At 44.8% G+C, this 25,572-nt stretch overlaps 1 protein-coding gene across 5 annotated transcripts; it reads left to right on the top strand.

Annotated features, from left to right (window-relative positions):
- The first annotated feature begins 2,158 nt into the window (after positions 1-2,158).
- Positions 2,159-25,313, top strand: MAX (MYC associated factor X). 5 transcript variants are annotated; one of them, XR_009699435.1, is made up of 6 exons: positions 2,159-2,446; positions 3,169-3,195; positions 10,594-10,701; positions 23,016-23,139; positions 23,620-23,704; positions 24,389-24,475. XR_009699435.1 is itself a non-coding variant. In XM_061180919.1 (5 exons), exons 1-5 carry the CDS (start codon positions 2,411-2,413, stop codon positions 24,574-24,576), a joined length of 483 nt encoding a protein of 160 aa, XP_061036902.1. In that variant the 5' UTR covers positions 2,159-2,410; the 3' UTR covers positions 24,577-25,313. The 5 variants fall into 5 exon arrangements, 3 of the variants coding, with proteins under 3 accessions (XP_061036902.1, XP_061036905.1, XP_061036903.1); XR_009699436.1 differs by having other exon boundaries at positions 23,620-23,720; XM_061180919.1 differs by lacking the exon at positions 23,620-23,704 and having other exon boundaries at positions 24,389-25,313.
- Positions 25,314-25,572: the final 259 nt, after the last annotated feature.

The following is a 25,572-nucleotide window of genomic DNA, read 5'->3' as shown; positions in this document are numbered from 1 at the left end:
CTTCCATCCAACAACTGAGGACTCACGGTGACCAAAATCTGACCCAGTCTCTGCAGATCCAGTCCTTCCGCTCGTGGAGCTGACAGTCTAAGAAGATTTACCGGGTCACCAACACCTCCCCACCTCACCTCAGACCTGGAAATAATTCTCCCTCCTCTGAGCTCTTACATCATTCACTGCCTGTGTAGCTAATTTAACACTCAGATAGTCTGTCTTCGCTGCAATTATTTGTGTTCATAATTTACTCCAGCTTTTAGACTCCACATGAGCAAAGATTATCCTATTTTCTATATAACTGCTTTATTAAAATTATTGACAAACCATAAAATTCACTCTTGTAAAGTGTACGATTCAGTGGAAGACTATCTTATTTATCTTGGTATCCTCTGTAGCAGGGGTCCTCCATCTTGGTTGCACATTGGAATCACCTGTAGAGCTTTAAAAAAAAAAATACTGCTACCTGGTTCTCACTCCCAGAGGTTCTGACTTAACTGGTTTGGGGTGTGGCCTGGGCATCAGAATTTGTAAAACCCCCAGAGGGATTTTAACTTGTAGCCTGGGTTGCCTTATAGTGCTTTGCACATAACTGCCACTCAATAATTGTAATCATGAATTAGCCCTAGGTTCCAGCTAATTAACTCACTCAAGAGCTACCTTCCCTGTCTCCCTTCTAGCCCAGCAGCTCCTATAATGATCTGCGTATGTCTTGTCTCCCCCACTTAGTGTAAAAAGGAAGACTGAGACAAAAGCATTTAGGAAAGATAAGTTTACTTGCAAAGACTGCTGACTTCAGTAGGATTGGACCACTGAATAAGAAATACAACAGATATTTAAAGGAAAAATGTAAAGATTACCATGTTTACATTTATCTCTTCAGCATAGATAGTATACCCACATGGGAAGATATGTCACAAATGACATATTCCCAAATTTCTGTATTCAAAAGTCAGGGATAAAATAGTTTTCATTAGGGAATCAGTAACTGATGGGAAAAGCTCAAGATTTCATTCATTTTAGACAGCAGATGTAAAAGAGTAGTTCGGATACTTTGTCTTAGGGTTGAAAGTATCTTATTATCAGCAGTATTTTTCCTCCTGTGGGACTTGATGTACACTCTTAAAATGGCAGCAGGGCAGTCTCACTTTTGTTTCCACAACCGTGAGCTTCATGAAGACAGGGTCCGTTCCAGTCTTAGATATTATGGCATTCCCGTGCTGGCACATGTTGGACGTTCAATATATATTAGTGAAATGGATACGATCGCACCTCATGCCACAGTACTTAAATAAGATTTTAACTGGATAGGGAGCTGCACCAGCTTTCCATTTTGATACTTTTCACAATTCTTAATTATGGTACTCTGAACTGGGACACTCCTCAAACTGCTTAGGCTACAACAAATTCAGAAGGAGCTTTTATTTCCACGTAAACGATTGTTGAGGGGCGGGTGTCTGTGAATGGACGACCCTCACGTGAGTAACAAGATGGTCACTGCCGGATGAATGAAGACACGATTCTCGTGGCTGGGAGTGATCCCTCAGCGAGGCCGGTCATCTTGCCTATTCTGTAATACCATTTAACACCTACTATTGACACCTCCTCACAGCCAGATCCCAGGGGTCCGCGTGGGCATCCGGAGCCGCGCCCCCAAGTTCGCCGCAGCAGCATCCCCCCAGCAGGGGCGTTACGCCCCAGGGCGCAACGCAGAGTGACTCACACATCTAGAAGACAGAGTAAAACCAGTCGCACCAAGGAGAGGCAGCGTTATTTAGGCAGGCGGCTACTCCTCCAGAGCTTCCACCCTGTCCCCTGGGCCCGGCGCCCGGCGCTCAGCCTGTGCCCGGCTCCAGGAGCCCCAGCTCCCTCCACGTGTCCTGTCTTCCCAGCAGCCACCTCTGCTGCCTCGGGAGGAAAATCTCCTGACAACTCGCGGTCTGCGGACTACGACTCCCAGCAGGCACCGCGCCGCTTCTCTCTCCGCCCCCCCTCCACGGGGCACGCAGGCGCTCTGGGCTCCGTCAACAAGCCGGGCTGGCGACGACTGTTTACAGTGCCTTATGGGATTTGTAGTTTTTCTGGAGCTAGCTGGGCCATCAGTCAAAGGGACAAGAACTACAAGTCTCGGCGGCCCCAGCGTGACGAGCCTGGTCACGTGGGGGGGGGGCCGACCGGGCGTGCGTGCCGCCGTTGATCCGGTGCTGCAGTGAGGAGGTGGTTCTCGCCCGTGTTGTGTGTGTGTGTGTGTGTGTGTGTGTGTGTGTGTGTGTGTGTGAGTGAGAGAGCGAGTGAGTGAGTGAGTGAGTGTGTGTGTGGGGGGACTCGGCTTGTTGTTGTCGGTGACTTCCCCCTCCCCTCCACCCCTCCCCCTTCCCCGCCGCCGCTGCAGTGGCCGCTCCCTGGGCCGTAGGAAATGAGCGATAACGATGACATCGAGGTGGAGAGCGACGTGAGTCCTGGGGCTTCTTCCTTCCCTTGCGGGTTGTCAGGCGGGGACAGCGGCCGGGGTTCTCAGCAGGGCGACGGCGGCAGGGGGCCGGGCAGCCGCCGCCTCCTTCCCCTTCCTCACCCTGGGCCGGGACCGCCTCCGTCGCGCTCCCGGCTCGCTCTCCTCCGGGCTCTTGGCCGGAGCGGCCTTCTGGGACTGGAGGTGGGGAGGAGACACGCGGCCTCTGGGACCCCCACCTCCCCCGGTGGAGGAAGGTGCTGCGGCCTCCCGTTCCCACCCTATCCAGTTCAGGATCCGGGGGACAGGGACGGGGTGCGCCCGGGATCCCATTGTCCGGATCCTGGGGAAGGGCACCGCGCTTAGGACCTGCTCCCTTGGCCCGCGACCCCCTCCTCCCGTGACCCGCGGCGGATCCTGGCGGGTGAAGGAGGGCGGAGAGGGCTTGGGAGTGCCCAGACGCCCTGAGCTGGGTGCGAGGAGAGGAGACAGTGCTCTGGACGCCCTCTGTCCCGGGTCGGATCCCGGAAGGAGGGGCGGCGCTCGGGACCCCCCTGCCCCGCTACCGGATCCCGCTAGGGGGGATGGGGGCGTGGGATGCGGGGGGGTAGGGCTGACTCCCCACCCGCCGCTTCCTCTGCCGCCGGCATTTTCTTTCTTATTATTGAATGTGAAGTGTAAAAATAACTTCTATATTTTCTATTTTTTTTTCTCTCTTATTCCAGGAAGAGCAACCGAGGTTTCAATCTGCGGTACGTCTCCTACTCTCCGTTTCATTTTCATTTCCGTTCAATTCTAGTCCTTTTTGGGGTCAGAGAGAAAAAGAGATCGTTCTGTTACTTTTAATATTGTAGTAAACTCTCCTGTTAACCGCTAAGGTGAGGTGGGGCCTTGTTCTGGGGTTCTAGGTGGGGGGGGCGGGTTTGCAAACCTCATAATTCTAGGTTCTCAGGTGGTGAGGTTCAGTGACTGTAGGTGAGTGAGAATTTGTATGCAAGGAAATGAATCCTTCTGTAGGTTTCCTCTGGGGGCTCTAGCTGTCACTATAGAAGTGGGGAATGAGAAACACATCATGCTGAAGTAAGTTGTAGTATTATTTCAGGGAAAAGTGGCCAGATTTACTTAGGAACAAGTAGGTTCTAAACCGTATCTGCATAGTTGTGTGAAGTTGAAGCCACATGCAGTAATCACCTTTAACCAAAAGTCACGTGACTTCTGTAGACCTATGGAATGTAGCACAACCTGGTATTATTCTAATGCAGAAATTGGAAATGTAGAGGGGCCAAAGGTTGAATGTGAACGTGTCACATTCAGTCGCTTATTGTGGTCTGACTGTATTTGAGTTGAAGGAGCAGTATAAAGACAATAAAAGAACTGTTGAAGAAAAGTGGCACTGTAGAGAGAGGTTTGCTAAGAGGTGATGGTTGAGACCATACCGTGTTGTCAATAATTTCTCAGAGTTTGGATATTAATGTTCTCAGTGACTGTATGGTTCTGTGGCTTAAGACAGACACAAATCTCATGTCCTTGGAGTCTGAGATAGTACTATGGGTGTTCCATGAATAGATTAGAGGGAGAAAAAAGAATAGAGACAAAATAAATCAGAATCAGAGGAGAAGAGAAATGAGTAAACCATAGCATCTAACATTTGACAGATGGGAGCAGTAGGAAGTGTAGAGAATGAGGGTCCAAAATGTAGATGTCTCTGGGGGGCCCAGGCAGTGAGATAGTCAGGAATAAAGTAGAGAGCAGAGGTGAGGACTGGGGTACTAGAGTGCACATGCCTCTTCTGAAAAGGCAGCCACTAAAGTCCAGTGGGTTGCTGTTATGTGGGAATGAGGGCTTAGTGTTGTCTTACCTTCCTATTTTAAAAGAAAGATTACAAATCCAGACTTTCATGTTATTTTTCTGATTTTTAAAATTATGAGACAATCAAGTTGTTTAGGGGCTTGTTAGAATTTGCAAGATGCCACTTTGAGACCTCTGGTCTAATAATTTCATTATCACAGGATAAAAGCAAACCCTCTTAATTGTACCTGCTCTTCATTAGAGCACAGATTCCAAGGTTGTCGAAGGAGTTAGGCATTTAGAAAAACTTTACTTATGGAAAGCTGATATTTCCATAAAATCCAAGAATGCAGTTGTTCCAGGGGTTTTAAAATTATCCCTGGGTACTAGTCACTAAAAAAGAATTTGTTTTGTTTTATTTTTCCTTGAAGTATTTGAAAACAATACTTTGAATATTTGAAGTATTGTCAGATACTTAATATTTATACATACGTTTGAAAATTAAATTCCTTTTTTTCAGTTACTATTATCCTTAATAATGTAAACATGGAATTTCATGTTTGGAACACAGTCTATTTAAAACATTTTTTTCCTCCAAGTCTCCGGTTGTAAAATCTGCCCTAGGGCTTGATCAGGATTGGAGGGTAGGGATTGTTTAGGCTTCCTTTGAAGAATCATTATTTAAATTGGAATTATATTGGCTTATAATTATAAGGATTTTCTTTGTGAAATTTTGGCTTCCAGTTCTTGAGCGCTTTCTGCTTTTCAGAATGCCTGTCCACATGGCTGTTGATGTAAATCGTTTTATTAAATTATGAAAATGTCCCCACTCTCCTAGAGTGCTCATCTCATTGTCTGGTCTGGAGGTTTTCAGTTCGCCGTTAAGGTGCTTAGGATTTTTCCCTTTGATTTTGGAGGGTGGGCACAGGGAGTGGTTCTGACCCTTTGTTTTTAATTTGACACATCTACTTGCTGAGATATTTAAATATTATCTGTTACAAGATAATCACAGTGGCATAGAGAGAAGAAGCAAAAGACAAATTTCGTAGCATATCAAGCAATTATTGTGAACACATAGGGTAAAAAGGATTTTTTTTTTTTCTGTGTGACTATGTTTATTTCCTGACATTTAGTATAGATAAATATATTTTTTTTTAATTTTGGGGAAACGGTTCTTAAGCTTTGCCTTAGTTCAGAAAAGGGTGTGGACTGTGAACAACCAAATATTTAGGACTGCATAAGAACTTTTAAAAAGTTATTTTGAAACAGTCCTGTGGGTCCTAATATAAAAAGAGGTATTCATTCATGTTTTATAATGTCACTGCCATAGCTACAGCCTTACTACAGAGGAAATGTAGGATACACAGCAATAACAGAGTTAGGAAGTCAGGCTAACAGTAACAGAAAGTGAAACTGATTTGACGAGTATTTTTTTTCTGTTGCCTCAGTGCGAACAGAAAACAACTTCTCCGGTGACCAGTAAGCTTTGTTAAAGGAAGTAATCCCAAACAATAATTTTTATTATTAAATTCAATATGTCTCAGAATCCCACTGATATTATCTTATTTTTATTATTTTTTTGGAGGGAAAAAGTTGCATTTCAAAGACAGTTTTCTGGGGCAGGTATATTTCATGCAAGGTGATCTTTGTTCTATTTCTGCTTGGGGTTTTTTTTTTTTTTTGTAAAGAATGAACGTATACAAGAAATGTAGGGTTAGTGTGTTAGTTGGAAACCTAAGACCTTTTTCAGCTTATCCTTCATGACAGCTGCACATGTTTCAGTTACAGTATATCTTTTGGGGGGGTTAGAAACAGATTTGTACAATTCTGTTTCTGGACCTTTCTGGTATGAAATATTTCTAACTTCTCAGAGCTCTTTGTTTCTTTAGAAATTGCAATGTATTCAGAAGGGAATGAGCTTGGTCACCTTTGAGATTGGAATTTACTCAGGAAACTACTGTCTTTTACCCGGAATTAGTTGCATGGCAGAAGTGCTACATGATACATGTACTTGGTGTCTGCTTCGAGTGTTGACAGTGATGTGGATGCCAGGTTTGGTTCCTAAAAATACCTGTTGAAGGGTGTTCTTATATTTAAAAGTCTTTTTTCAAGATTCCAGTAATGGTAAAATAGTTGATCAAAGAAAATGGGTATAGTATGATGGCATATTTGGATGATAGCGTTGCCAAGTTTTCTTAGGCACCAAGTGATTTTTTTGAATAGCCTGGAAAACACATGTATGTATTGGATATTAAAAATGTATACCAGGCAGTGGGCTTCAAGCAGGAGAGGTGGTGGGAAGTTGCAATTTATATCTCCTATTAAGGACCTTTGTGAATTTCTCATCCTAGCTGCCCATAATTTCATGTTGCAATTTTCATGTTGATTAAAGTGAATTAAGTTGCTTAGAAATTCAGTTTTATTTATCCTATTTGCTTCCCATCAGAAGTAGTAAATAGATCTTTTCTGATGAGAATTTTGAGCCTGTGTATTTCCAGTGTTAGTGTTTAATAAGAGTAGCTTATTAAGTAATCATAAGCAACATTATCTTCTTTCTAAAATACAGCCTTTAAATTTCTTAAAGGCAGTAAATGTTTACTGGGCAACTCTAATTCCATATATGGTGGGAATTTTCTGTATTGGAATTGAGAAGATTCCCCTTATAGATGGGGTTAGGTGTCACGTGGCCTGCAAGAGAGGGCATTGCTCTGGAGAACCTTGGTCATACTTGAATAATGGATCATTCATTTCCCCTTGTGATTTGCCTACCTAGAACTTGCAGGAAATAATGCTGCTGACTGATGTAACGTCTTGAAGGAAGATGTATTCTCTATGCAGTAAGTTGGAAGGAAATAATTTAAAGAGATTTCTTCAGTTTTGAACAGCCCTCCTTAGCTTGAATGACCTACTGCCAGTTTAGCAACTTCTTGGCTAACAAAATAACATTTGCCTTCAACATTTAACAACACTTAAGATAACATGTGCTTGTTAGTGTCAGAGATGGACAAATTGTAGGTGAAGATTTTTATTCTGGCTGCCAGTATGGAAAGTTTGGTGGAAATAATACTGAGAGGCTGAATAAAAACCTTGGCAGAGATGTCAAAGCTGGAATCGATTTGGTGTCGGAGTTCCTGTTGAGCATCTGTGGGCCACTCTTAAGATCACACGGCTCTTTAGTATTTCTGTTAGCCTAGGATGCCCTGAAGGAAGGGTTGTCTGCTGGAAACTGCAAATCCAGCGTACTTAAAGAGTGACAGCATCCAGCCACTGGTCCTGTAGGATGTATAGGGGAGGTATTTGTGGGCCTGCTGTACAACCCAAGAATGTTTCTGTTGTCTCCTAGAATTTGTTTGGTATCACCCGTTTTCATTATCAGACATCTTTCTCAGTATAGTTGAGAGAAAGCTGACTCATCTGAGTTGAGCTTTATTTGTTCAAGACACACAATTGGCCCTTCCCCACCTGTTGTTTTTTTTTTAAACTAGTTTTGAGTTTGTGGGAGGATCTCAGGTGCCTTACACTGGGAGTCTTCAAATCTTGTCCCTTTCAAAAAGGGTTGCCAGCAAGCGAAGATAGTTAACAAAGCAGTGATAAGCCTGGCAACTGGCCCTCCATTTGGATGAGTTGTGGGGGAAGGGAATTCATCCGGCTGGACATTTGGAAATGTTTCCCAAACAGAATTCTCAGTCTTGTGTAAAGGTTTTTCATATGTGTAAAGGTCTTTCAAGCCACTAGAGGTATTATTTAGTTCAGAGTTGCCTGGAATTAAGCATGTTAGTTCTGCATGTTTTTAACTTGCTCTTTCAAGTGAGGCTGGAGAAGAAGAAAAATACATCATTGCCATTGTCTCTGAGAGCTTTAAAATGGACTCTGGTTAAGTGTAGCAGCTTGGGGATGGACATCGCAGCAGGGATTGGTCTAAGATTCCACTCTTCTGCTGGTTAAATTGGGCCTGGAACCACCACAGAAATTCCATCCACTACTTTGAGAACAACAGTCCCCAGCCCAGGCTTTCTACCAGGCAGTGGACTGCTGCCTTTCCTTGTTGAGCCAACTTCTCAAACTTGGCTGGCTTCCCAGATGAGAAGCCAAGATTTCTGCTGATGGTCCACAGCCAAGTTCACTTACAATCCTCTAACCGAAAGACTTGTCCATTTGAGTCCTTTCAGGGCTCAGTGAATGGGAAGGGGGTAGTGCATTGTGGGGATGATTTTGGTGTTAGATTATACTTAGCTCCACCCTTCTAGTGCAGGCCTGAGGGAAACCAAGTCCAACTTGATTCTAGCCATTTGAGATCTGCAGGACTCTCCCAGAAAGAAAACAGACAATTAGAATTTTATTTGTATCAACAAGAGGGATTGTGGGTAACTGGTGTCACTGCTTCTGTGCACAGCTCTTAAGCTGGGAGGAGGGCCAGGAATCAGGGTGATTTAGTAGACAGGAGTATCTTGGGCTGCTGCTGGATACCAAAGCTGGGCGATTATTTTGCATGTAAATAAACCCTCCTAGGGAGTGTGTAGCAAACACAGGAGAGACAGATAGATGCCAAATGCCATCTCTCAGCCCTCTAAGTCTTTAGTCTAAGATCCAGCCAACTTACCTATGTAGCAACAGATGACTAGAGGGAATGGTAAGTTAGAAAAGGACTAGGTACTTAAATATGTTTAATTCTTTCAGGCTATTCATACTGCTGATAGAAGGCACCTGCACTTTTCTTGCTCTAATGCTGTATGATACCTTCCTCTAGCCTCAGGTTATCTGATCATTCCCTCAGTTTCCCTGTAAATTCCACATATCCCTGGAGTTCAGCAGACACTCATTTTTACAGAGAATCCAGGCGTAAGATTAGGAGAGCTTTAGAAGTGTTCCAGGCATCTGCCCTGAAAATGAGTGCTATGCCATGGAGAACCATGGCTGTGATGGGAACCGTGTGTCCAGTTCAACAGAGCTATAGGTGAGGTGTGCTCGAGAGACCAGGAAGTGACTAAAATTACCACAGCTGCTCGCAGCCTCTTCTTCCTCTGTAATGACTCAGACTTTTAGGATTAGATACTAGAATTTCAAGTCCTTTCATTCCTATAACTCTTGTCTCTATAGACTTTTGTCCGAACATCTTGTCTAGTATAAAGATTCATTTGAGGCATTCTTATGCTAAGCCAAGTTATTTACTCCTGTTGCTTCATTTTTAAAATTCCTGGTGCTGTGTCTGGGTAGATTAAAGCTACCTGAACTTCCTCTGTACAGACTTCCTCTTTAGGTTAGCCCAGTGCAACCTTGTGTATTGGGGGTAAATTCTCAGAGTATAGTATTTCCCATAATTCCCAGAGCGCAGATGTGAAGTTCTTGCTTCAGGTTAAGTGAGCGTTTGTGCTTCATTGGAGGGACCGCCCCTTTAATGGGGACCTGCCAAAGCTCTCTTGCAGTGTTCTCCAGCACTGTCTCTTCCACCTGAAGCCAGTGTATTTTGCCACTGATTACTTGGCAGTCTGTGTCCCTCTCCAGCTGATTGTTCTTTGTGATTCTAAGCAGGACAGGATAAGGAGTTTGGCCTGTGGGTATTTAGATACCGCCAAATAAGCATGACACGCCACAGATGCCTGAGGAGATGTATTGAGAATATGTGAGTGTCAGAGGTTTACTGTCTGAGAACCGCCTTTCTGGCAGCCTGTGTGAGGGAAGCCTTTGGCTGAATAGCACCTTAGATGCACTTTAAAAAGTAGGAGCTCAGAATGCAGTTGGCATCTATATCAGCTCTGTCATAATGATCGCAGATTCATGCATCTGGGTTTTCTAGAGGTTTTCGTTTCTATTGTATGATTTGGCAAGAAGGTCTTAAAACTAGTACCTCTTAGCGAGCTGGAGACCAGAGCAGAGTCATGGTGATGGTTTCACGTGGAAAGAAACACTGCACCAGTGACCTAACTCCTTTCCTGGGTACCCACCATGGGGAATCTCTTACAGTGGGGGTGATCACGTCTTATGAAGGGGCCCACTGCAGCTTTTCCCTGGTCACCTCCCAGCCATGGACTGGCGGCTGTTGTGTCACATAAGTAAGTTGTGGGAGAAAACTGATGCTGCAGGAGAGTCACACTTTGTCCCCATGAATAACTTTTATTTTATTTATGCATGAACTGGATGCATCGAGCTACTTTGGATGTTCCTGTCGAAAGCCTTGCTCACCCTTTTCTCCCCCTTTAGCAGAGCCTAATTCTGGAGACTCCTAACTGCCCACCTCGACAAGTCCTTCCCAGTCCAGTCACCTGGGACAGCGCTGACAGCATATACTTCCAGGCTGTACCCACTCACCTGTACCAAGCAGAAGGACTGACATCACTAATGTGCTCTTCCTCCCATTCTTCCAGGCTGACAAACGGGCTCATCATAATGCACTGGAACGAAAACGTAGGGACCACATCAAAGACAGCTTTCACAGTTTGCGGGACTCGGTCCCATCACTCCAAGGAGAGAAGGTGAGTTTATTGAGAAAGCTGATTAGCTTAACCACCACTAACTTGGAACTCACTGTGGGGCTTAGCAGGGCACTCACCTTTCTGGAAAGAAATGGAGTCAGGGATATTTGGGTGACATGGTTTCCTTAATCTTTGATTCTTCGGGGAGTCATCACACACCTTACCTACTGTAGTTCATCCTTGGCAAACGATGTCAGATATAATGGAGCTGCTTGTTAAGACATCAGTAGGAGCTCTCTTTTAAAATTAGTATTATGTATAATAAATTACTCATTCAAGAAATTATTATAACTATACAGTGTAATATAGAGAGTAGCATACAGTAGTTTGGGATAATGCTAAGGATTCCTGGGGTCAGTGATTCTCTGGACCTCCATGAGAATTCCTTTTATATGGTTCGAAGTGAGTACTTATTTTAAATGAAACGTCCCAGGAATGTATGTGAACCAATCTGGACACCAGTGATCTCCCAGTCCAACAGTTATTATTTCAAAGGCATGTAAAGAGCATTTTAAATGTGGGACTTGAGTAAAGAGACATGTTCATACGAAATGGAAGAAAAAAATAACTACTCTTCTTCCACCATCCCCCTACCCCACTGGTGGCCTTCCAGAAACTGTTTTCCCTGGAGAGGTAGGCACCAGCTGTTTCTACATTTGAAAAACAAAGTCCGAAGCTTTGAGTAAAAAGTCTGTGGGTTAGGGTCACTCCTTGGAATTTGGAGAAAATATGTGTTTGCACAGTTAGTTCCATCCTTGACACACAGTATAACTGGCTGCTCTCTGCAGCTATTCAGTGTGTAAGTGGCAAACTTGGAAGAAGACCTGTGTGTTTTTGGTTTTTGGTTCAATAATGCAGTGTTAAAGAAGCAACCGGAAAAAAAAGCAACCGTTTTAAGAAAAATTGTTGCTTTCAGGTGGGCTTTGAATGGCTTTCCAGATTTAGCTCTGTGGTAGGAGTCCTGGTTTTGTTTGGTTATCCAGAATTAAACTTGGGACCATTATGGTTTCATTTTATTTATACTGCCAGTCTGGTAAGCCACGTGGTTTATACCTTATCTGAGGTGTGGCTGTGTGGCTAAAGGATGGGGTAGGTCTGACCTTTATGAAAAACATAAAACAGGCCATGTAAATACCTAGCATTGCAAAACCAGAATTTGCCCTGGGTTAGGCCTACTTAGTGTGCACTTGGCTTAATGGCCTTGGACCAAGGTGCTTACCTGGAATAACAGCATTCCTGGGTACAACACGGTTAAGCACCACAGGAAATCTTTATGATGGGGAGAGAGGCGCACCCTTTTAGTCAGAGTACACATGTACAAAGGATTATCTCTTGTGTTTGTCTGAACTATTGACAGTAGGTGCTTATTCATATGCCATGGTATCAATTAAAATGGCTTCGGTGAAGTAAATGGACAAGAGCTGCCTTTTTCTAAGTCTCACATCTAATCAGGAGTGGCGCCGGCGCAACGTATCCCAAGAAATGGCCTGTGGATCACCCCCATCAGAATCACTACTGAATCTGTCTTTCTGGAGGCAAGCCTAGAGATCTGTATTTATAACCAGCAGTCAGGTGATTCTTAGGCTTTCTTAAGTTCAAGAACACTTTGGGAGAGGTCAGTCTTAAGAGCTCAACTATACCTTTTTCTTTATCCAGTCTATTTTACATCGTCATAACATTCTTCCTTAAGTCCTTAAAATCACATTACCCTAAATCCTGTTGTCTCCTTTCTTCAAGGAAGATGACAGTTTGAATTTGGTAACCTTACAAACCAAACAGTTGTCATTCTTTGTGGCCTATGCATTTATTCACTTACTCCATTCAGCAGATACTTACTGGGGGTGTGCTACATACCAGTCATTGTCCTAGATGTGGGGAATACGGCAGTGAACAAAGTAGACAAAAGCAGAAGCTCTTAGTGTGGTGAGGAAAAGAGAGAAAATGAACTAATAATTAAATATATATATCAGATAAGTGCTATGGAGAAAAACAGGGAAGGAAGGGTTGCAGTTTTCATTAGGGCAGACAAAAAAACACACTGGCAAGGCAATATCTGAGCAAAGACTTGAAGGAAGTGAAGGAAAGAACCATGCATCTATCTGGTGATTAGCATTCCAGGCCAGGGAAGCCAAGTGGAATAGTCCAGGGGCAGGAACCTGGGAGCATTCCTGGGCCTGTCAAGGAGACAGAGGCCAGAGTGGCTGGAGTAGAGTGAGTGAAGGGACCGTGGCAGGAGATGAGGTCAGAGAAGTAGCAAGACTAGGGGAAAGGAGTGGTCGAGGGGCCAGGTTTCTTCTAGCTGATCAAAGCCCCAGTGGAAGTTTACCAGGTGCCTTTCTGATTTCAGAATGCTTTTGTGTGTTCCAGTCCAAATGTTCATGTTGAGCATGAATAAAGGAAGTAAGTGGCTGTTAGCTCTGGTTGAACCCCAGCCCCTTCCCACTAAGTTCCACAATCTTCATTATTTTCCTTCCCTGCCAACACTGTTTCACAGGTGCTGCAGTGAGTCTAACAGAATACTTTGGTCTCTCAGACTTCCTAGTTCTCCTAAATGTTGCAGTTTTTTTTAAAGTGGTATTTGAACCAAAGGGAATTGGGTAATTCTTGATTTGGATTGCAGTGATTAAGGTTCTGACATTATGTAAATAATCATGAAATGATCATTTTGCCCTGTGAGTTTTGGGGGTGCTTAGATCAGTTTCTTGAAGTGAAGGCCCCCAGTCTCCTTTGACTTGTTCATCTTTATGTTCCAGGTGACTTCTCACTTAGTATTTGGATTATCTGTCCTACGTGTTCTAATAAGCCTTTTGTTTTTTAAAGAGAAACTAATACTGATTGAATTGAATCCTAACCAAGAATGGGGGATACTTGTACTAAAAAAAAAAAAAAAAAAAAAAAAAAACCTTTAAACGTGAGACCCAAACTCTATTTATCCTTTGTTTCCTATATTTCCACTATAAAATGGTCACCTTTTGCTTAAGTAAAAAATTCAGTATTACCTAATATCTGTATTGCAATGTAAAATGAAATCTGCACAGCAGTTCTCTGAGGTGAGTACTACACTATTATAATTGGACGATTACTGCTGCTAGGGCTTCTGCCATCCTTAATGTATCAGAGATGAGGAAACAGGCTCAAGATCAGTCTGTAGCTGGACAGGGCCTAGAACTCAGCACTGCTGGTTGCCAAGTTCACTCTTTCTGCCCCACCATAGGGGTAAGCAATTTAAGGGTATTTTAAAGAAATCTTGCTTAAATTCTTATATTTTGTCTTTATATTGGGAGCTTCCCCTGGATAGGGTCAGTAATCTTGGCAGTATGTCATACTAGGGTTGCTACTAAAATATTATCCCTTGAAGTAGCATATGTAGACAACACCGAAGTGCAGAGTAAAGGGTCACTGAAAGTTTATAAATTTGTCTGAGTCCACGTAGCTGCTCTGAGAAATAGATCATTATAGTTGGTAGTCCAGCTGGGTTTTGCCATAGGTCACACTGTTCACAAGTAGACTCTTGAACTCTTGTTGCCTGAGTCTTTTGTTTCCCATAGTTTTTCAGCTGGACATGGAGCCCACAGGAAAGATGGAATGGCATTAGAACCATCAGCCAGTCAACCAGAGTAAGGGAGCAAGGACAAGAACGACTGTGGTCCCACTTTTCAAAGGAAGACATTACTGTTCTTGAACAGAATTATTCCTTGTTTTGAGGGTCCTCGGTTGGGTGCTAGGGAGTGTTGCCCAGTGGCTTGCTGGCACTGCGCTCACGCTTTTATGTGGAGGGCAAACCTGGTGGCGAGCCCATTAGTCTGCCTTTGCGTGGGGCTGTAATTCTGTGCCCACCCCCGGTGAGTTGGCCCCAGCACCTGCACCAGAGTGACTGTATCCAATCACTGTCTCCTTAGCATGGCTGACTTTAGTGAAAGAAGGTTCTGTTTCAGTAGTGCCATATGTAGCTGAACAGTGGTTTATAGTAATTTTTCGTCTTCTAAGTCTCTTCCTAAATGCCTATTTATCATACTTCATTGCTCTCTCAGGCAGTTGTGCTCTGGATTTCTCCTTTCTGGATAGAGCTATGTTATGTTAAAAAGAGATTATAACCTAAGATGAAAATAAAGAAGAAAAGTGTCTCTTCTAGTCAGCAAGTAAGAGTTCTTAGAGTCAGTGAGTCAGAGTCCCTTTGCTTTAGGTGAGACTCTGAAGGCACTGCCTTTGCCGGCTCCTGTCACAGACTCCAGCTCTTGGTAGGTTCCCAGAAAGGAGCTGAGGAGTGAGAGCGCCAGAGGAAATGGTGGGCTTGCTCAGCTCTTGGACGAAAACCGCCACAGCCCACATGGTTGTGCTCACGTTTTTAAACGTGAGCACCGTAGAGGTTAAAGAGGTTTAATGCATGGTGTCTACTCTTGAGGATCTTGCTCTCTTGTTGGGGGAGAGGATTATACCTAACAATTAACAATAATAACATGCTGAGCATCAAGTAAGAGGTTAAAACACGGAGCTAATTTGTTTCATCTTCGTTAAAGCCCAGTATCATTAACAGGTAGATGTTGAAACCAAATAGCCCCTTATACCAGGGAACATAGTAGTTCTTACTGCTGAAGGTCAGTCTCCCTGTTAAACTCACTCAGCACTGTGACCCGGGCTTATCCCAGGTGTAACTGTATACATATTTGTGTGGTTACTTGATGACTGTCTACCCGTCTCCCATACTACACTGTAGTAAGTACTGAAGGCAGGGAGAACATCTTTGGTCATATTTCTTCCCTTGGTGCCTGGCACACAGTAGGGAGCAGAGCGAGTGTTTATTGACTGAAGGAAGGAAGCCCTCTCTCCACCTGGCCTTGTCACACTGGGAGGAGCTCACTCTAGTGGACACCCTTTAAGGCAGGCAGTTCATTCAGCAGTAGTGTTTCTACATCATATCTGGGCTGCTAAAGGGGTTGTCTTTTAAATGAAATGTAAACTACAGCCCGACCCATTTCACCCTACTACTCAATGGGGTTATTACCTGGCCAGACTCCAACTTGGGCAGTTCTTTTATTCTTAAATTTTCTACATCTTAACTTGTTGTCCATAGTTGTCCAGGTCTCCCTTAAGCTCCAGGCTCAGCAACTGTAAATGTACTGATTCATTGAATTCTTTGTTAACTGTATTTTTGCACTGCCAAAGCCTCCAAGGGCTTTTCAGTGCCCATCAAGGTAAGGACTGGCATTCCATGTTCTCTGAATAAGGTACCCAACTTGCCCTCCTGCTTTTTCTGCTCCTTCCCTTATTGTGAAGCAGTGTACACCCTCCTCTGTTTCCCCAGGAATGTCATCTTCAGGTTTATCTGAGTTCTTTCCTTCCACCAAGGTCCCAACTCCAGCTTCACCACCCAGATGACACTGGGGTTTCACAATGGAGAGACCCACTTACAAGGGCTCCCCAGCTCCCCATGTTTCCTGCCCATGTGCCTTCCTGTGTTTCTCCCCAGTGAGGCCTCCCCTGCCAGTCAGTCTCCACCTGCCCATTTTCAAGGGCCGTATCAAATGCCTCAGCACCCTGAGAACCCTGGGGTATCACTCTCCCTGACACCCCACTGGCCCTTTATGGGGCCTCTCCTATGTCTTCCTTTTTTCTGTGACAGTTCTTATCACCTAACTGAAGGGTGCACTCCTTGAGGGCAGAAGCTTTGTCCATCCTTCTGGAAGTCTCTGCACTACAGAGTAGGGGAGGGCTCACTCCCATAGAGAAGACTAGAGAGTCAGGAAACTCACCGCTTTTCCATCTGGAGATTTGAAAGAAGAGAAATTGGTTACTGGGCCTTCCCTCTAGCATTTCTCTTTTTTTTCCCCCTCTAACAAAATTGCAGAAACTTTGGAAAAATGGGAAGAAGAAAAACAGTCCTTGCATTCCTCTAACACAACTACAACCTTTCCTTTATTCTAAGATTCTAAGACAAGTGCTGTCCAGTGGAATTTTAATGTGAGCCACAAATAGCAGGTAAAATTAATTTTAATAATATATTTTATTTAACCTAATATACAAAAGTAAGTATGACTTCCATATATAATCAGTATAGTAAAAATTATTAGTGGAATATTTTATATTATTTTCTTGCACTGTTTTGATAATCCAATGTGTGTTTTATACTTACAGCACATCTCAATTCAGACTAGTCACATTTCTTTTTTTTAATTAATTTTTATTGGAGTATAGTTGCTTCAGAATGTTGTGTTAGCTTCTACCGCACAGCAAAACAAATCAGCCATACATATACATATATCCCCTCCCGTTTGGATTTCCCTCCCATTTAGGATACCACAGTGCGTTACAGACTAGTCACATTTCAGTACTTATTAGCCACCTGTGGCTGGTGGCTATTGTGCTGGACAGTGTGGTTCAAAGATGCACTCTCCCCATCCCACACCCCATTTTAACATGACTGAAACTGGGTGCCATCTTAAAGTGGATGTTAAACAAAGTTCGCCCCTTTTTTTTTCCTCCCTCAGCAAAAGCTGCTCTTAAATCCATGTGTTTATTGATGGAGTCTAAGAAACAAGAGAACAATGGTGTTATCAATCTGTGTATTCCCCTCTGGTCTCTTCATACGCGTGCTTTACATGGGTAAAGGCTATATAGCTTGATGCTTTCACATAACATGCCCTTTCCCCAAGTGATAGAGTGTTCATATTTAGCCATGAGGCATGTTTCTTTTAACCATTTAGGTTGCCTCCAGTCTTTTAACTTTATAAATAATGTAGAGATGAACATCTTGGTGCATGTGGCTGTTTCCATAAAACAGATTCCCAGAAGTTGGATTGCTGGGTCTAGTGGTAAGAACATCTGATTTTTTGCTGTATGTTGCCAAAATGCTTTCCAGGAGGATTGTTTTCATGTCTTCTTTCTTTTCTTTCTTTTTCAAGCAAATACTAAAGATTAGTCTTTTGGTATTGTTTTGAGAGTACCAATTTTACCACCACTGGAATTTTTTTTTTTGGAGGGGGTGACTAATTTAGTAGGCAAAAGGTAGTAAGTAATTTTGTATTTTGTTTATTGCCTGTGAGATTAAATCCTTTTCCGCATGTTTATTTACTAGTTGTATTTCCTCTTTGGGGAAACCCTGTGCTCCCGTCCCTTGTGGTCAGAGTTTGATGGGGAAATGTCACACCTTCATTTCAGACTACCAAGGGCTCAAGATAAAAGAATACAAAGTTTGAAACATGATTTGTGTTGACCCTTAAACAAATGTCTGGCTCCCAGCTTTAAGCCCTTAATGGGGCATGATAGCTTTGCCTTCCCCTAGTAATCAAGAAAATGGTCCTTTGGGCTTGGAAGGGCCAGGCACAAGAAGCCTTTGAGGGGTCACATGGCTGTGCTGACTCTGAGCCCACAGCCTTCCAGCCTCCCTTGTTGGCATTGATGGTGGTTCCATTTTGGAATGAACTAGTTTAATACAGACCCGAATTTATTGTGCTTTGATTTTTGTTTCCAGAACATGGCTTATTCAATTGAAAATGTACACCAGCTTTGCCCTAGGCCTCCCTTTACCTTACTATGCGTAGAAGTTTGTGCAGGTTTCAGAAAATAATGGTTTTATTTTCTTTAAAATAACAAAACATGTCAGCTGGTGAGTCAGGCAGTAGTTCTTTTTTCATTCCCCAGGATGTGGCGTTTTGGTTCTTGGTGGAACAGGGCAGCTGTAGCATCAGCCTGGTAGGATCTGATTTTGACAAGAGGAAAAAATGATAAATACAGCAAAGATGACTGTTTCTCAGGTCAGCATTAGGACCCTAGGGAAGAGCAATGGTGTCCCTAATGTTAACAAGCTAGTACGACTCTTCTCTTCCTCACCTCTCCCCACCTGCTTTCTAAACAACTTGGATTTTTGTCTAAACAAACACAAAGATTTACAGCTCCAGAAATGTGTGGGACTCTTGCCCTATATGAAAAATTTTGAGAACCACTGCCTTAAATGGGATTTAATGACCTTGGATGTCATCCTAAACATCAGTGTTAACTACTTCAAGAATCATTTGGGACCTTTAAAAGGTACTAATTAGAATCAAACTCTTGGCTTTGGGGCCTCTCGTGAAATAGGTAGTTGATGCTTGCTGCAGCACACGAGGTGAGTACACTCTGTGCCCAAACAGAATTCTGTTTAAGTGGGTGCCTCTGGAGGCTGGGGTGGCCCTTTTCTCCATCTCCTTGCTGCTCTGGGCAGGGATGCAAACAGGCCAGCACCTGCGTCCGAGCAGGAGAGGTGGCACAGGAACCGCTGGGCCCCTCTGCCACGCTGGGTCTTCTCCGCTGTCCATTTCGGGTTTCCCCTTCTTAGGTAATGAAGCCAGAGCAGTGTGGGGGGCCAGCGTTTCCCCTCGCCCAGGCCCAGGTTCAGTCAGTTCTTTCAAGCTAACTTGCATCTTCTGGCTTTTCCTCTGTATTTGCTTCTTCTCTGCTAGGGGTCACTTTGAGTTTCACCTGCCTTTAAAGGAAAAAGAAAAACAATCTTCCTTCAATGCTGCTGTTATTACACGCTACTTTTTTTCCATTTCTTACTTTTTCAGCCTCATTCTAAAAACCAGTCTTCATCTTTGCTTCAACTTCAGCTCATTCCTGCACCCCATTACCTGTGTGAAGATGATTTACCTAAAATCACTCCTTCAAGGAAATCACCCTCACCAGGCTCTTCATTGACATCCTTATAGACAAATTGGGTGACTCTTTCGTAGTCCTTTTCTTCCTGCTCAGACTCTCCAGATTCCATTGATCTTCTTCATTAGTTCCACAGCCTCCTCTGTGGTCCCAAAATAGGGTGTCCTGGAGGCCTGGGTTCAAATCTTGACTCACTGTTACCCACTGGTTATGTAATATCAGGCAAGTTACAGCTCTGTGCCTCAGTTTCCTCATTTATAAAATAGGGGAAATAACACATCAGAATATTGTCTGAGGGTGCCTGGCATTTAGTAAGTAACTCAGCTGCTGCCATTATCATCATCATTTGTATCGCTGTGTGCAGCCATGGCTCTGGAACGCGATTGGGCAAGGGCGTCCAATGTCCTTTTGCGTGGCTCCCAGAGGAAAAGAGGAGCCTGACTGCCGCTGTGCATTAAACTACTACCCAGAAGGTCCAATGCCTTTTCGGTGCCCTTGGCCATAGGCCATCCTGTGTCCAAACCATTAAAGAGATATGTTTCTGCTTAGAAAGGCAGAATGAGAATTGGTACCTTCTAATTGTAAAAACTAGCAGGAAAGAAGTTATTCAGGTCCTTACTGGGTACCCAAAGGCAACAGTCAATCTGTGGACATGTTGACCTACCAAGTGTTATCTGCTCAGGGACACTCACACGAAGATTGCTGACTTAGCCGACTGGGCACGGTTTAGAAAACAGAAACCGAAAGCCCAGGGCCATTCCATAGTCCAGGCCATAAAGCCCAGGGTTCTTGCTGGCTTCATGTCAGCTGTTCACAGTATAAACTCATAAAGGCAAGGGCCTGCCCACACCTTAACCCTGTGGCAGGTCACATGATCTTGCATGGTTTGTAAAACTGGAAGAGAGGGGATTTTAGTTGAGTCTAGCATTTTCTACCTTCAACCTTTTGCTTTTTCTTCCCTGGACTAGATGCACATGTAAATTTGGGGGAATTCTGTGTTTTGTACTTTAAATTTTTTCTTGTGGGACTTTACTTCTTGTTGAGTACCCTGGAGGGGGCAAAATAAAGTTAATTGAACCATGCTTTTGGACTTAGTAGGTGGGGGTCAGGGATACCCCAAGTGGCCTAGGTGCTTCTACTTAGGCAAGGGGGGGGTGTGGAGGAAGGGCGGTGCTTATTAGCATTCTGGAGGCTTCGTGCTGGGTTTATTCCAATCTGGCCTTCTATGGAGACCTCTTGATCCCAAGACACTGTTTTCTGAGCATCTATGAATTTTATCTTCATCCGAAAACTGCCTTGAGGTGGAAAAACTTCCATCTCTCATGGCATCTTTCTCTTTGGTTTGTTGTGCTGTGCTTACTTCTCCCTTTTCACTTCGTGGTTTCATGTATAAATATGTGAAGAAGAAACTGGGAGCACTCAGGCTGCTACTCAGTGTGGTCGTTTGTTAAAAATTATCTCTGAACATTTGCAAGCGCCACAAGTGCTCTCTTGTTCAGAGATTTTGCTTTTTTCCCTTGTGCCAGATGCAAATGAGGAGTTAAATAAGGGTTAATGTTGCTTTCTGGGAACAACAGTTAGTTGAAAACATAGGCAAATTTAAAGAGAGACTGGGATGTAAATATGCATAACAATTAGATCAGTGATGGAGTGCATAGAATTTGGAAGGCTAGGTGGAGTCTGAGAGAATTTCTCATCAGATAAGGAGTAGCCACGGAGAGAAATACTGTGTCTGCAGTCACAGAGCCCATTAACGACAGGACCTAGGAGGTACCCGTCTCCTGGATTCCTAAACTCTTCTCCCCAGTCTGCCACCCTGCCACCTGTCCTACAATACTTGTTTTTAATCCCATCTCTAGCATCCAGAGAGGCAGGGTATTTTAATTAGTCCCTTCTAAATATGTGCCCCCCCCCCTTTTTTTTTTTCATTTTATCACCTAGTAATTAACCCTAATAAGTCCCCTTTGGCAGAAATGGGAAACAGCTTCTGAAGTGGCCTTGTAGCCAGAGTTGCAAGCCGCCGTTGGTAGGTGCTCTCATTCTTTTCTGCATAAGCTGACTTATTCAACTAAAGAAATAGGCCTGGTCCGGTCCCCACCCTCATGCCCTTGCTTGTGCTATTCTCCCTGCCCAGAGCAACCCTTTCCCACAGATTCCACCTCAGTCTAACCCAGGGTTCACTGGTTCAGATAGGAGCCTGTGTGTGCAGAGCCGAGGCTAATGCCTGGCACTCAGAAGGTGATCACCCCAGCCAGAAGCCATCTTTCCCATGGCCTTTCTAATCTGTACTACTCAAGTTACACTTGTTGGTACTGCCCTGTGATTTGTCTGTAGATAAATATATTTATCTCCTCAACTAGATAGTAAGTTAGCTTCTGGGCAGAAGAAGCCGTGACTAATACATTCTGTTTCCCCACAGTGTCTGCTCCGTGCCTTGTATGTAATTCGCACCAGATAAAAATGGTTGAATATGAACAATTTCCTTTTGAGGAAGTTGCCTTAAGGATGCTATAAGAGGAAAGCCTGGAAACTCTAGTACTTGTGAGGACTGGTGAATAAACCCAGGCCTTCCAAACCCCCCTGACACCCAGCCCTGCTGAAGTCTATGAGTTGAGATTGTCAGAATATACTACAGGTGGATTTAGTTTTGCTCGCCTGAGTGTGGCTGTTTTCTTTGCCATTTAAGAAGCTTTGCTCCAGTTCAGGTGCCTGAGGTGCCTCACCACCATACTTTGGCTACTAGACTACCCTGCCTTGGGCTTCAGTTCTCTTGGCTTTGTACCATTCCACCAGTTCAGCTGGTTGGCTGCCTGGCCATGTTTGCAACCTGGAGGGAATCTTCCGGGTACTTTTGACCTCCAGGGGCCCAGTAACCTGACATCCATTTTATTAGCTCATTAACTTGTTCCTCTGACAGGGCAGTGCCTAGGCTACCCACAGCCATGGTAAAGGTGTGGTTGCTTCCTGAAATGGCCCAATCCCATGCCCTTCCTGTGTTGACATCAATCTCTGACAGCTTTCACAAAATTCTCTTTAGCCAGAGAGGCTGAAATCATGACAAAGCAGCATGGCTCAATTGGAACTAGTTAACAACGGTCCGAAAGCTTGTCTGAAATCTAGGACCTTGATGAACAACGTTGTACCCATTCCCATCCTGACAGCATTGTACCCATTCCCATCCTGAGCCACCTCCAGCTGAGATCTTGATCTTGTCTTTCTGGACCAGCTGCCTATAGCCAGGCCCTAGCAGAGAGCGAATGGCCTAAGGTCTCAGTTAAGTAGCATTTTAATGTTTTCAGAATAGCCTGGCTGAAGACATGAAAGCAACCTAAAGAACCAAAGGGGGTGGGCAGGGTACAAGTTCAGGAGTGAGATGGACCTGCGTTTGAATCCAGGCTCTACACTCTTTTATTTTGAATAAACCAGTAAACTTCTCTGAGCCTTGGGTTCCTGGTGGAGCTCCGTCTCTTCAGAGAGAGCCAGTGAGGTAAGCTATGTAAAGCAGCTGGTGCCTTGACTGGTATAAACAAGATTCCCGATAGCACTTACGCCGTTTCCTCAGCCTTGTGCCCCCTCACCCTCCTGCTTCCATTCCCTCGTGCCGTCTTTGCTGAAAGGCATGGTTTCTTCACTGCGTGGACTAGGTCTTTATTTTGTCCCCTTTGCTTTTTCTCATATTGCAACAGGCATCCCGGGCCCAAATCCTAGACAAAGCCACAGAGTATATCCAGTATATGCGAAGGAAAAACCACACACACCAGCAAGATATTGATGACCTCAAGCGGCAGAATGCTCTTCTGGAGCAGCAAGGTGAGCAGCAGAGCTTGTGGGGCATGTGGCCCTGCTGTGCTCCAGCCAGGTCAGGGCTTCGCACCCAGGCCTGCTGAGTCAGAACCAGTTACGGAGCGTGTGCTCCTAAGCAGCTGTGGCCCTGCTTCTTGGGCCTGAGTAGTCGAGTGTAGAGCCATCCTGAGGAAGGACCTGAGCCCTCAGTGAGGGAACAGTGGAGTATAGGGGTTAGACACTGCAGACTCTTTTCTGACCTACTCTCTCTCCCCTTCTTGGGGCTCAGGTGCTCTGCTTGTCGTAGGGGTCACACCTGGCATCAGGTGTCTCAAAAGAGCTTTGAGGTCCCTGAATTGGAGTGTGCTGTGTAAGCGCCACAGAGACTCCAGGTGTTCAGGGACAGTGAGCGCTCCCCGTTGTCAACGGTAGTCCAATCAGGGCAGCCTATGGGCCAGGCCCATGCTGTTCTCCAATGCTCACATCCGCCTTTTCCTACAACCACAGGGGAAAGCGAGAGCTGATCAAGTTCTTTGTTCCTGGGGAATTCACTTCTCTTCCTCCCTCATGGAAGATGCAAGTAAAAGGAAATGCAAGTAACCACCTGGGTTAGAACACCTCAAATAAACTAAACTAAAATAAATGGGTTGACCTTCCAGGCTCAAGATGAGCTGAAACGAGGGATGGGCAGCGGGAGGCGGCAGCGGGTTGGTTACCGGGCCGAGCAGCCTGCATGTAGGGGCTATGTGTCGGAAAGCCCAGGTATTCTGTGTGTATTGGTGACTTGCTTCCAAGTGTCCAGCTTGTCTTTCCAAGTGGATCTTGTACCTGAGAGCTAAGCCAAAACTTTTCTTTGGCTGATACATCTTCTGTCATCCTTTCCTGCTGATGTGTGGCCTTCACACCCTTGTGGAGCCTGGCATTGCCAGGCCAGCTTCGCTGTTATTGCACCGCTGGGTCCCACGGGGAGCTCGTGCTCCTGTCTCTGTACTGGGCTTCCACAGCAGGACAGTGACATCACAAGCCTTCTCTTTAGGGTTGGGTGGCATTGCAGAGTGGCTGGCCACATCCACTGAGCGCTCAGCTCTGGCTGGGAAAGGCGGAGGGAAATGAAGTGTGCAGGTGGAACAGCCACCAGAAGGGAGTTACTTATGAGCCACCCTGAGCCTCGGGGGCCAGCAAGCCCTTCGGAAGAACAGGCTGGACCCTGACCTGAGACTCGGTTACTCCCCCAGTCTCCAGAAGGCTGTAACCCGCTCGCTTGGTTGCCTTTCAGTCCGTGCACTGGAGAAGGCGAGGTCGAGTGCCCAACTGCAGACCAACTACCCCTCCTCAGACAACAGCCTCTACACCAACGCCAAGGGCAGCACCATCTCTGCCTTCGATGGGGGCTCAGACTCCAGCTCGGAGTCGGAGCCCGAAGAGCCCCAAAGCAGGAAGAAGCTCCGGATGGAGGCCAGCTAAGCTCCATGGGGCAGGCCAGCAATAAAAACTGTCTGTCTCCTCCATCGTCTTATCCTCCTTTCAGTTCATCTTTAAAACCCTCAGAACCATTTAAGAGACTCTTTATTTTTTTCTCCTCCTCTTTTTTTTTATTTTATTTTTTTTAATTTTATTTTTACGTAGAAGCTCTTGGACAACAGCTCTCGTTCTCCTTCCCCATTTCCACTATTTTTTTTTTAAACGTTTCCCTTCAGGGATTCCCTGTCCCCACCAGGAATATTCAAACCAAAACACCCCAACTTGGCAGCTTTTTCTGTGGAGGACAGACGGCCGGCCAGACCTCTGAGCACATGGTGTCCTGACCACCCACCAGCTCCTCCAGCCCTGCCGGGCGCATGTGCCCGGGGGACTCCTGCCCCTCCCAGGCCTCTCCTCCCGGGCCACCCTCACCGCTGTTTGATAGACTTTGTGAATCTGTGGACTGCTCTACTTTAAGAAGATGACCAGTTTGGAGTAATCAGAATTATTCCCCCTTCTTTTTAAGGATTTTTTTTTTTCCCCAAAAGGCTATTTATCGCTCCTGTTGAAAGACCAGATCCTTGAAGAAGTTTGTGGTATAAAAGGAAGTGGGGACAGATTTGCAGCGCAGAGTCTTTGGCCTGTTTCACTCCTGCTTCTCTCAGCCAGCCTTAGGGAGGGCCGCGTGACACTCGTGTGGTTTGTGGGGGGACAGCAGCAGTGAAGCGGTAGCCGCCAGGGGGTGGGAGGGGGCGGGACAAGGAGGGAGGGTCAGGTGGGGTAGAGGTTTTGTATTGAGGGCCAGTGATGATGTTTTGATATTTATTTCCTGCTACTGAAATTTGAATCTGAGTGAATTGTCCCTATTTCTGATGATGTCGGTATTGCAAAACGACAGATTCATAAAGTAATGATCAAATCTTCCTTTCTTTCCGTGTGTATTTCTAAGAAATAGAGCCAACTGATTTTCTATGTAAATACCAAGAGCGGTTCACCTCA

This window comes from Eubalaena glacialis, chromosome 2 (assembly GCF_028564815.1).
Source record: "Eubalaena glacialis isolate mEubGla1 chromosome 2, mEubGla1.1.hap2.+ XY, whole genome shotgun sequence".
Classification (NCBI taxonomy): Eukaryota; Metazoa; Chordata; class Mammalia; order Artiodactyla; family Balaenidae; genus Eubalaena; species Eubalaena glacialis.
The sequence above is the reverse complement of the archived record's forward strand: the minus strand, read 5'-3'. Positions and strand labels throughout refer to the sequence as shown.

What these genes read in the sequence shown, in the direction of transcription:
- MAX (XM_061180919.1), top strand. Translation starts at nt 2,411, where the DNA reads ATGAGCGATAACGATGACATCGAGGTGGAGAGCGAC. An exon ending in AACCGAGGTTTCAATCTGCG is followed by an intron (nt 3,196 to 10,593) that starts GTACGTCTCCTA and finishes CCATTCTTCCAG; the next exon opens with GCTGACAAACGGGCTCATCA. An exon ending in TGCTCTTCTGGAGCAGCAAG is followed by an intron (nt 23,140 to 24,388) that starts GTGAGCAGCAGA and finishes GTTGCCTTTCAG; the next exon opens with TCCGTGCACTGGAGAAGGCG.